Source organism: Pogoniulus pusillus, unplaced genomic scaffold (genome assembly GCF_015220805.1).
Source record: "Pogoniulus pusillus isolate bPogPus1 unplaced genomic scaffold, bPogPus1.pri scaffold_107_arrow_ctg1, whole genome shotgun sequence".
Classification (NCBI taxonomy): Eukaryota; Metazoa; Chordata; class Aves; order Piciformes; family Lybiidae; genus Pogoniulus; species Pogoniulus pusillus.
The window spans coordinates 17994-29276 of record NW_026974546.1 but is presented as its reverse complement, the minus strand read 5'-3'; the positions used below and the strand labels follow the sequence as shown (position 1 = coordinate 29276).

Sequence of the window (11283 nt, the reverse complement as noted above, 5' to 3'; positions counted from 1 at the left end):
GGTGCTACCGGTTCAGGAGGCACTGTGCTAAAGCCGTTCCCCAGTAGCCTGGTGGGACTTGCAGAGGTCTACTCCAGCTTTCCATTGGTGACACAAGGCAGAGTGAGGCTGGGAATGGTTTAGCTGTCCTTAGCCAGGATGAGAAGCACCCAGGTGAAGTGACAAAGCAGCATGGTGAGTGCCACTCACACTTCTGTCTGTCCACAGAACACAGGAGCAGAACCTGTGCCATGCCCCTGTCTCTCTGAGGAAGAGGAGACAGCCATTGAGGAGAAGGCAGCCAGTGGTGGATCTGGAGCAGTGCTGGTGCTCCAGCCTGAACGGACACAGTCAGTAAGTCCTGCCTTTGGTCATCTCTGCTCGGGGTCAGCATGTTTCTGATCAGACAGCTCTTGGATGAAGACTTCCAGGGCTGGAGTCCTCCCATGCTTTATGTGCCCAGCGTGCCTTAGAGCTTAGGCTTGTAGGACCAGGGGCATGTCTGGATTGCTTCCTGGTGTCTAAGCAGACTACATGAGAGTGTGATCACCAAACCTCCCAAGGGTAGTGACTGCCACTCATGCTTCTGTCCACAGTGCACACAACCAGGAGCAGGACCCCTGTTAGCCCCATGTGCTTCTAATGGTGAGGATGACCATGAAGAGCGTGACGAAGATGACAATGGGTATGGCTGTGAGGATGAGATGGAGGAGAACGGAGATGAAGGCAAGGATGTTACAGCTGAAGAGCAGAAGGGATACAAGGCTGAAGACCAGGGTGCTGAGAACTGGGAAGATGAGTATGAGCCTCAGCCTGTGATGGTGCCACCCAAGAACAGCCAGTGGGTAAGTGCAGCTCTGCGGCTGGCGCTACTCAGGGCAGCATGTCTGTGTGTGGAGAGCTCTTGGGTGAAGAATCTGAGCGCTCAGTGAGCAGCTTAGCCCACACCCTGCACCTTTTCATGCCTGAAGTTGGGTGAGAAAGAGCTCCACAGCTCTGAATTGTAAAGATAAGGGAGTCAGCATCTTCCCAAAGGTCTGCATTTGAAAGGTAAGCTGTGGGGCATCTCTCCAAGCCACCTTTCTGAGGCAGACCATTTGCTTGTCCCAGGTTGCCATCTGGTCATTCTTCTGCGAGCCATCAGGGCAGCAGAGAAACACAAGCGGGGCATCATGGAGAAACTGAGTAAGTGTTGTGGACCTCAGCTCTGGTCAAGCAGTGCTCTGAGGGGCTGGCTCAGGAGGCCATGTACCAAATGTTCCTCATCTGAGTGTCAAGAGTACCTCAGGGCTCCCTATGCAAGCTGTGACTGTGCTCAGAGGAAGCCAGAGGGCACTGTGGGTGTTGCTCCTGCCTCTGAGGGCAGCTGTGCCTGGGCTGGGCTTGGCTGAGCTCCCTCCCATGCCAAAGGCCCAAGCAGAGATTGGCTCTGGGTGAGCAGAAAGCTGTGAGCTCATCTGTTGCAGTTCTAAGCAAGGAACTTGGGTTTTATTCCTTCCAGAGGACGTTGTGAGTGGGGAAGACCCTGAGGATAAATACTTAGAATTGCAGGAACTCGTCCAAGGGTAAGTCCTACCACAGGTCCTTAGACAAAAGCAAGGGTCAGGGCTTTTGTGGTGTGCTGTGAAGGGTGAAGCTGGGCAAGCTGCAGACATCTTCAGGCACTGGGGCTGGGCTCTGCTGTCTCTCACTCCTGCTTGGAATTTCTGACTGTGGGCAGAAGGCATCGTCAAGGACAACTTGATGCTGGCAATGCCTGTCTGCAGCAGGCAGCAGGACCCAGAAGTTCTGGTGTCCCTCCAGGGTTTGGCACCTGTTTGGCAGCTTTTTTAGGAAGAAACATTTTGGGATGTCTCACAAGAAGGAAGCCAAAGCACAGCTGCCTGAGAGAGCAGCTTGCGACGTGGGGGCTGTCAGAGACGCAAGGGTTCTGCAGGAGATGTCTTTGTGCAGGGCAGAGGGCTGGTGGGCTGCTGTCTTGCGTGCTGCTGGGTGGACATAGGAGGTCTCTAAGCACTGCAGGCTGCAGACATCTCCTGTCTGGGCTCACTTTCCCTGCCAGAGAGCAAAGCCCTGCTCATTGCTCTGCTGCTGTTCTGTTTGCAGGGCGTCAGGAACAGTTTATCGGGCTATTGAGATGTCCAGAGGACAGGAGGTGAGTGTCAGGAGTCCCAGCAGAGCTTGCAGCTCTGCACAGCTTCCTCTGGGGTGCTGGCTGGCCACAGGGCTTCCAGGTCACCACTGGACCTTGGCTGTAGATGCTGCTTCTCTGAAGCACAGAGCAGTGTCAGCTGGCAAACTCCAGCCTCTGCTCTCTTCACCTTCTCGGGGAGGCTCCCTAAGGGCTGTGCTGTTGCATGCTGAAGGAGCTGAACCTTCCTGGGCCTTCCCCTTTCCAGCAACCTTCGCACACAGCTGTGCCTGGGAAGGGGTCTGCAAGTGCCAGGGGCAGATCCTGGTCTCTCTGGGGCCAGCTAGAACCTAGGTGCTGTCTGTGCATGGGCTGAGTGGGGCACTCCCGTGGCAGGCGAGTTCCTCAGCTCCCTGCAGTGCAGCCCTTTAGGACTGCTCTGAGGCTGAGGTGCTAAGTGAGGTCCAGCCGAGGAGAATGCAGGGCCAGACAGTGCTGGGAGAGATCTATGGCTGCACATCTGAAGAGCATTTGCAGAGGTTTACAAAGCCAAACGTAGCTGGCCTTATGTCCTGTAGCTGGTAGCCAGGGCAGCAGAGAAGCAGGAGGTTGTGAAGCAAGGTCCTGAGCTGCCGTGGCCAACACCAGGCCAGTCTGGCACAGCTCGGCCGTGGCGCTCCAGCGGCACTCACTGTGTGTTCCTTCTGAGCTGCTGCAACAGGCTGCTCCCCTTCCTGCTTTGCCATGCCACTGCAGGTGGCTATCAAGCACATTAACATCCAGAAAGAGGCAGAGGTGGTTCTCCTGAATGAAATCAGGTTCATCAAGGGCAACAAGAGCCCAAACCTTGTCAACTACTTAGACAGGTGAGGAGCTGTGTTACCACGTCAGTGGTGGTCCCCATCCTGCCAGCCAGTTTACAGATGAGTTCACTGCTGCTGATCTCCTCTGCCATTGCTTTCTTCTCAGCTACATGGCAGGTGAGGAGCTGCCGATTGGGATGGAGTACCTGGATGGAGGATCCTTGGCTGATGTTGTCCTGGAGCTGTGGATAGAGGAAGAGCAGACAGCAGCCATCTGTAGGGAGGTGAGGGACCCGCGGGGTGATGTGCACAGGAGGGTCGTTGGCAGCAAGTGGTGAGAACATGAGCCATGTCCTCTCGAGAGGCTTCTGTTCCTCCTTTGCTTTTACAAGAGGCAGAGGAAAGGACATCTGAAGTGCCCTGCCTGTCAGCAGCACTGCACTTCTTGCTCTCAGCTGCTCCACTCCTCTATCCTCTTACTGTGCTCTCTCTGGGTCGTGGCAGTTTTGCTCTTCCCAGCCTTCCCAGAGCACCAGGCTCTTTCAAGTCTGCTGTAGAGCCCAACCACCCAGTCTGTGTCATGCAGCCTCCCACCCAACGTGATGCCCTTCATGCTGAAGGAAGGGACTTGCCTGCTTGGGCAAAACAGGGTCTGTCAGCTGGCTGGAGGTAGCAGAGCTGCAGCAGCAGATGCTGTGCTGCCTTGCTTTCAGGGGAGAGTCTGCAGCAATGGACATTTCTCTTGCACAAGCTGCTGTGCCTTCCTTTAGAAGGTTGTTGCTGTGCAAGTGCTGGAGCAGCCAGCTGTGCCTCTTGACAGCACAGTCTTCTGGCACTGCTCACAAGTCCTCTAGAACTGCAACCCCTCAGAGCCATTTCCTTTCTGCACTGATGGAATCAGGTCCTTCCTTCTGACCCTTGTGTTTCTCTTTGCTCTGTCAGTGTCTGCAGGGCCTGGACTTCCTGCACTCCAACAGCATCGTCCACCGTGACATCAAAAGCTACAACATCCTGCTGGGCATGGACGGGGCCGTCAAAGTGGGTAGGTGTCCCTGGGCAGGGGCAGTGTTTGCAGGGCTGCTGTGGGGCTGCTCTTGCCTGACTGGCAGTTACCCAAAAGTGGTGCCTGTGCTCGTGGCCTGAGCTCTGCTGCAAGCTGAGAGAGCAGCTCCAGCCAGCAGAGAAGGGTGGAGAGGAAGGAGGTGCCCAGAGCTGCTTGGTGCCTGGCTCCATCATCCTAGCTGCTTTAACAAGCTTGTTTCTCTCCTCAGCTGACTTTGGACTCTGTGTTCCGCTCACCTCCGAGAAGAGCAAGATGAGGGAGTGCGTTGGGACCCCTCACTGGATGGCGCCAGAGGTGGTTAAGAGGGAGCCTTATGGTCCCAAGGTGGACATTTGGTCCCTTGGGATCACTGCCATCGAGATGGCAGAAGGAGAACCACCTTACAGCCACGAACAGTACAGCAGGGTAAGGTGCACACAAGCAGCTGCCACTGCTGTGTCTGCTCTGAGATAAGATCTTGGTCACAGCAGCTGGAACTGGTCCCCCCAAGGCCTGCTCCTGCCCATGGCACTGGAGCACAGCAGCAGCAGCAGTGTGCAGCTTGCGTTCCCTTAGGAGAGGACCCTCGGAGCAGAGGCGACACAGAGGCAGATGAAAATGTGCCAGCCTGGACACTTGCCCTGGGGATTGGAACTCTCTTGGGCTGTGTCTGGAGAGATTTCCAAGGGCAGGTGTCTCCAACTGGGGAGCTTTCAAGTGAAGTCTCCCAAGCCTAGTTCCAGGCAAGGGAGTCTTCCCAAACTGCCAGCAGTGCCCATGGCTCGCTCCTCAGCACAGGGCTAGGATTGCTCATGGCTCTGATCAGACCTGGTGACCATTTGTATCCAGTGGAGAGCAGGACATTGGAGCACCTTTGCTTGGTGGCAGTCAAATCTGCTTCTGCTGCTGTAGTTCATAGTGAGTGGGTCAGCCACAGCAGCCACCTGTCAAGGCCAGGCCATTTTGATGCTGGTATGCCTGTGGCTGCACCAGGGGCTCTTTGTTGGTTTGGCAATATCACCTCTGACCCTCTGCCAGAGAAGAAACTGCCTCTGGAAACTGGAGCTCAGAAAGCAAAGAGGGGGCTGTGTGAACATTGGTGGGGACGAGAGAAAGAGACCAAGTCCTGTCTCTGCTTCTTCTGCAGGTGGGAACCCTGATAGCCACCAAGGGGAGCCCAGAGCTGCAGAACCCAGGGCAGCTGTCAGCTGAGCTGCTGGACTTCCTGCAGCACTGCCTGGAGGTGGATGTGCAGAGGAGATGGTCTGCCAAGGAGCTTTTGGAGGTAAAATGCAAAGGGCTGCAAGGGAAGAAGCTGCAGCAGGAAGGGGTTTTCTCCCGGGCTCAACTTCGAGGCACCTCCAGAGGCTGCTCACATCGGTGGCAACCTTGGTGCTGCCCAAGCGAAGAATAAGCAAAGTGACAGAGTGGTTTGAGTGGGAAGGCACCGCTGCAGGTCGTCTAGGCCAAGGGCCCTGCAGGGAGCAGCCCATCCTCCACTGGAGCAGGCTGCTCAGAGCCCTACCGTGCTGCAAGCCAGGGCTGTGTCCGTCGCTGCTCTGCCCTGTGTCTGCTGCTCTGCTCCTGGTGCTGCAAACCTGCTCCTGGCTGGCCTGCAGAGCAGCAGCTGGGCCTGGACACCACTGGGCTCAGCATCTCCTAGAGGCACTGGGGCTGCCTCAGGAATGGCTTGAGGCTGGGAGGAGCTGAGGTTGGGAAGTAATGGTCCATGCTTGTTCTTCTCCTGGCCAGCACCCGTTTGTGACCGCAGCCGGACCTGTGTCCTGCCTGGTTCCTCTGATGGCGGCAGCCAAGGAGGCCAGGCAGGCCAGGCAGTAGAGCCTGAGGCCAGCCTGCTGGGGCGTCTGGGAGCAGGGCTGGCAAAAGCTTTGAGCCAGGACGTAGGAAATAGACTGTCAGAGGTGCTGACCTGTGATAGTGGAGTCATCCCCCCCCCGGCAGTGTTCAAGAACCATGTGGACATGGCACTTGGTGACATGGTTTAAAGGCCATGGAGGTGTTGATTTGAAGGTGGGATTTAATGATTTGTGCATCCATAGAATGATCTGGGTTGGAAGGTACCTCAAAAATCCATCCAGTTCCAACCCCACTACCATGGGCAGGGACACCTCCCACTAGTCCAGGTTGCTCAAGGCCTCATCCAACCTGGCCCAGAACACCTCCGAGGAGAGGGCATGCAGAACCTCTCTGGGCAACCCCTTCCAGTGTCTCACCAGCCTCACTGGAAAGAATTTGTTCCTAATCTGCACTCTGAATCTCCCCTCCTCGAGCCTCAGTCTGTTGTCTCTCATCCTATCACCTGCCCTCACTCAGTTATCAGAGGGCATGGGATAGATTGCTGGATCACAAAACCCAAGGGAGTGTTTTCTGACCTCTCAAGTGTCTCCAAGATTCTCAGCAGCTCTGGGGCCATCAGAGACAACCCTCTGAAAGAAGACAGGAGTGTTTCTGCCTCAGTAGGGGGTGATTCACCAGCTCACTGGGCCTTTGGCCCAGCAATCTCCCGTTTTATGCACCCAAACTGGAGATGTTTAGGGTGTAGCTGGTTCAGGGAGTGAGAATTGTTGCCTCCACCATGTATCCATGAAGGAAAGAGATCACTTGTTAGTACAGTGCTTTTGGTAAACTCCAAACTCTGCAGTGCCCAGCACTGAACTGGCTGCAAGATTGAAACCACTGAGGTGCCACAAAAAAAGGCTGCTGCCAGCTTGCCATGGTTAGTCAGTGGTGTAGGAAGGGCTGCTCTGATGAGGGCTGCTTGAGGGTTTAGCAGAGGAGACTTTGAGGGAACTGCTTTGAGGGCTGATAGTAGATCTTAGAAAGCTCCAGCACATCTCTTCTTACTCCCTTTGATGTTCTTCCCATACAATGAACCACCACCTAACAGCAAACAGCACTGCCCCTGCTTCCTATCTCCAGTTCTGGGAGATGTCCAACTCTGAGTTCCTCAACATAAGAGAGACACAAAGCTGCTGGACTGAGTCTGGAGAAAGCCACCAAGATGATCAGAGGGCTGGAGAACCTCCCATATGGGGACAGACTGGATGGGCAGGGAGCTGCTGAAGGGATTAAAGATAAAAAGAGAGTGTATCACCTTTGGAAGAGAGGGGAGGTGTCCCAGGAGAAGTTCAAGGAAGTTGCTAGGTCTTGTAGAGGAAAAATGAGAGAGGCAAAAGCCCACTTGGAGCTCAGGCTGGCCATGGCTGTCAAGGAAAATAAAAAGTGTTTCTTTAAATATCTGAATGGCAGAGAAGGGCCAAGGACAAGCTCCAGTCCCTGTTAGATAGAGAGGGGAACAGAGTGACAAAGGATGAGGAAAAGGCAGAGGTGCTTAACACCTTCTTTGCCTCAATCTTCACTAGTGGGACAGGTTGTCTCCAGCACAGCTGGACTCCTGAAGTGGTGGATGGAGGCAGGGACCAGTACAGTCCCCCTCTAATCCATGAGGAAGCAGTAAGGGACCTGCTGAGACACTTGGACCCTCACAAGTCCATGGGACCAGATGGGATCCACCCTAGGGTGCTGAGAGAGCTGGAGCTGAGCTGGCCAAGCCACTCTCCATCATTTATCAGCAGTCCTGGCTCACTGCAGAGGTCCCAGAAGACTGGCAGCTGGCCAAGGTGATGCTCATTCACAAGAAGGGTCGTAAGGAGGAGCCAGAAAACTACAGACCTGTGAACCTGACCTCAGTGCCAGGCAAGGTGATGGAACAGGTCATCTTGGGTGCCATCACAAAGCACCTCCAGGATGGCCAAGGGATCAGGCCCAGCCAGCATGGGTTTAGGAAGGGCAGGTCCTGTCTCACCAACCTGATCTCCTTTTATGATCAGGTTCCTGCCTGGTGAATGTGGGGCAGGCTGTGGATGTAGTCTACTTGGACTTCAGCAAAGCCTTTGACACTGTCTGCCACAAGCTCCTGGCCAAGCTGGCAGCTCATGGCTTGGAGAGATTCACTGTGTGCTGGGTCAGGAAGTGGCTGGATGGCAGAGCCCAGAGAGTGGTGGTGAATGGTGCCACATCCAGTTGGCAGCTGTCACTGGTGGTGTGCCCCAAGGCTCAGTGCTGGGCCCAGTCCTGTTCAATATCTTTACTGATGATCTGGACGAGGGGATTGAGTCCAGCAGCAGTAAGTTTTCAGATGCCACCAAGCTAGGAGCAGGTGTGGAGCTGTTGGAAGGTAGGAGAGCCCTGCAGAGGGACCTGGCCAGGCTGGATGGGTGGGCAGAGGCCAATGGGATGAGATTTAACAAGGCCAAGTGCAGGGCTCTGCACTTTGGCCACAACAACCCCAAACAGCACTACAGGCTGGGGACTGAGTGGCTGGAAAGCAGCCAGGAGGAAAGGGACCTGGGGGTACTGATAGAGAGTAGCTGAAGATGAGCCAGCAGTGTGCCCAGGTGGCCAAGACAGCCAATGGCATCCTGGCCTGCATCAGGAGCAGTGTGGCCAGTAGGACAAGGGAGGTTACTCTGCCCCTGTACTCTGCACTGGTCAGGCCACACCTTGAGTGCTGTGTCCAGTTCTGGGCCCCTCAATTCAACAGAGATGTTGAGATACTGGAACACGTCCAGAGAAGGGCAACAAGGCTGGTGAGGGGCCTGGAACACAAACCCTGTGAGGAGAGGCTGAGGGAGCTGGGGGTGTGCAGCCTGCAGAAGAGGAGGCTCAGGGCAGAGCTCATTGCTGCCTACAACTACCTGAAGGGAGGCTGTAGCCAGGTGGGGTTGGTCTCCTCTGCCAGGCAAGCAGCAACAGAACAAGTGGACAGTCTCAAGTCGTGCCAGGGAGGTTTAGACTGGATGTTAGGAGGAAGTTGTTGGCAGAGAGAGTGATTGGCATTGGAATGGGCTGCCCAGGGAGGTGGTGGAGTCACCTTGCCTGAAATGTTGAAGAAAAGCCTGGATGAGGCACTTAGTGCCATGGTTTGGTTGATTGGACAGGGCTGGGTGCTAGGTTGGATTTGATGATCTTGGAGGTCTCTTCCCACCTGGTTGATTCTATGACTCTCTGACCTGCAGGAACATTTGTGCCTCCCACCTGATGATATCATAGATTTGAAGATGTGAATGGACACTTCTGCCATCACTGCTGCACTCTGGCACTGCGATAGCTTCACATTCCCCTTTCCCACCCCAAATTTCCTTCCATGGTCACACAACCATGCAGAGCACAATATCAGACCCAGTCATTGGGCACAGATGAAAGAGCAAGCAGCAAATCTCTTGGTGGATTGTTTCCCTTCCTGTCAGATCAACATCAACCAACTCTCTGTATCTGTGCAGTTGATGCATCTGGAACAGAGTGGGAACACACAGCTGGGAGCTAGGCAGGAGCAGCTTTCAGCTTGGTGAAACTGAATTGACAACATTTTGCTCATGCTAACCATGATTATCAGTGTCAGCTGCTCAGCAAAGAGAGCTTGTCCAAAAAGTGGTCAGAGAATTTTGGTTCTCAGAATGGACTTTGCAAGGTATCAGCTCAGGCTGGCAATGGAAACAATTTCTGTTCTGTTCTATGAACACTTCCCCTTCCCTTTGCCAAGGACAGGTCTTACACTGTGTGCTAGTTTGAACCTAGCTGGGACATTTTGGTGAGAAGAATTAGATGCTAGGCTGTGAAAAGGGAGCAGTGGTGATGTCTGCTGAACTCAGGCTTGCTGAGATGGATAAAAACAAGAACACAAATGCAGATAACAGAGTTGCTTTCTGTCTCTTGGGGCTGCATGAACTTCTCTCTAACCTAACTTGCTGCCTGACTAATCCTTCTGCTTCCTAACCCCCCTGGCTGAGCCTCCAAACTCACCCTTGAACGTAAGGCAAAGTCTGAGATAAGGTAGAGGGGTGGACAGGAGATGGAAGGGTGGTTGGGAGCCTATCCAGGGCACTCTGGTTTCTGGGAGGGCTGCTGTGTTTCTGTACTACTGGTTAATGTGTGAAGTTCAGTATCTATTGTACATACCTGCTTGTGTATTGTGCTGAGCTGTAACTATAAAGCTTCATTCCATTTCCAGTGACTGAGTCTAGTCTGGGTGATTTTCTTAAGTGTGGGAGGGGAGGGAACATCCAAACCATCACACACTGAATAAATCAGTCCAAAGAGCTGACAACAGAAGGATGAGATCCATGCCTTCTGCAAAAGGATGGGAACCAGAATATCTGCTTTTTCCTGCACATGGGAGTGGCTGCTCCCAGCAAGCAAACAGAAGGAGATACACATCAAAAGCCAGTGTGAGGCAAAGAAGCAGCTTGTCATTAAGCCATTGCCACTACAACATTAGGAGCCATTTTTAGTCATCAAATCAGATTTTAATTTCCTGAGAAAATTCACATGGCAGGCATCACCTTGGCTATTTTGGAAACAACACAATAAAACAGCCAACCACCTGTACAGCAAAAGATTGTTTCATTCTTTGAATGGGCTGCCCAAGGAGGGGGTGGAGTAGCTGTCCCTGGAGGTGTTCAAGACTGGATGGGGCACTTAGTGCCATGGTCTTGTTGACTGGATAGGGCTGGGGGATAGGTTGGCCTCAATGATCTTGGAAGTCTCTTTCAACCTGGTTAATTCTATGGTTCTATTCAAACCACCACACTGACCAATTCCAATGAAACCCTGAGGAAACAAGCCCAGTTTTCAAAGGAGTTCCCAAAGCAACTGGTGCTTGGAAACAGGTCTGCACCATTCTACCACCCTGCCTCTGCAGCCAGGCTGTTGGCACTGTGTAACTGTAAGTAGGTGTTTCAGTCCCCCACCTTTTCATCTGCCTGCTTAGATGGAAGGCTCTTTGAGCAGCAGTGTGCTCCCAAACTGCTGCAAGAGCAACTGTCACACTGTGTAAAGCCACAGGTCTCCTTAGCCCACTCTTACCCCTGGCATTGACCAGCAGCAAATACCTGAGGTGTGCACACACAGAATTACTGTTCCCTGCTGTCAGCAAGGTGTAGCTTGGGGATTTCAGAAGGTGAAGATGTAGCAAGTACAGATCACTGTGTTAAGATTCAACTGAACACACTCTACAAACACCTTTCACCTGCACTTATCCTCCATCAGTGTGTTTGATCCCTTTTTATGTTCTCATCTTAGGCTTCCCAAATATCCCATGCCCTGAATCCCATCCTGTAGCCATGGCATGGCAAAACATGGTGCTTTTTTGTTTCTTTTAAACCATCTGCCTGAAAATGTTACCAGGTTGCCCTGATGCTTTAATTCCAAGGAGCAGTGCAAAACCATCTTCTAATGACCTTCTTCCTCCCCTCCTCATCACTATGTTCTAGACCACTGTCACCCCTCCTTTTACTTACTCTTTAGCC

The 11283-nt window shown here is 53.4% G+C and overlaps 1 protein-coding gene across 1 annotated transcript; it reads left to right on the top strand.

Moving 5' to 3' along the window:
* The first annotated feature begins 683 nt into the window (after nucleotides 1–683).
* On the top strand, nucleotides 684–9990 carry LOC135173872 (serine/threonine-protein kinase PAK 3-like). Its single transcript, XM_064141080.1, has 11 exons — nucleotides 684–824; nucleotides 951–954; nucleotides 1090–1164; nucleotides 1481–1544; nucleotides 2086–2134; nucleotides 2867–2976; nucleotides 3080–3197; nucleotides 3856–3955; nucleotides 4185–4381; nucleotides 5103–5240; nucleotides 8995–9990. The coding sequence occupies exons 1-11, from the start codon at nucleotides 684–686 to the stop codon at nucleotides 9040–9042; spliced, it is 1044 nt and encodes a 347-aa protein (XP_063997150.1). The 3' UTR covers nucleotides 9043–9990.
* The last annotated feature ends 1293 nt before the right edge of the window (nucleotides 9991–11283 follow it).

Coding starts and splice junctions, on each gene's coding strand:
- LOC135173872 (XM_064141080.1), top strand. CDS start 684: ATGGAGGAGAACGGAGATGAAGGCAAGGATGTTACAGCTGAAGAGCAG. Junction 2,135..2,866: donor AGATGTCCAGAGGACAGGAG/GTGAGTGTCAGG, acceptor ATGCCACTGCAG/GTGGCTATCAAGCACATTAA. Junction 4,382..5,102: donor GCCACGAACAGTACAGCAGG/GTAAGGTGCACA, acceptor CTTCTTCTGCAG/GTGGGAACCCTGATAGCCAC.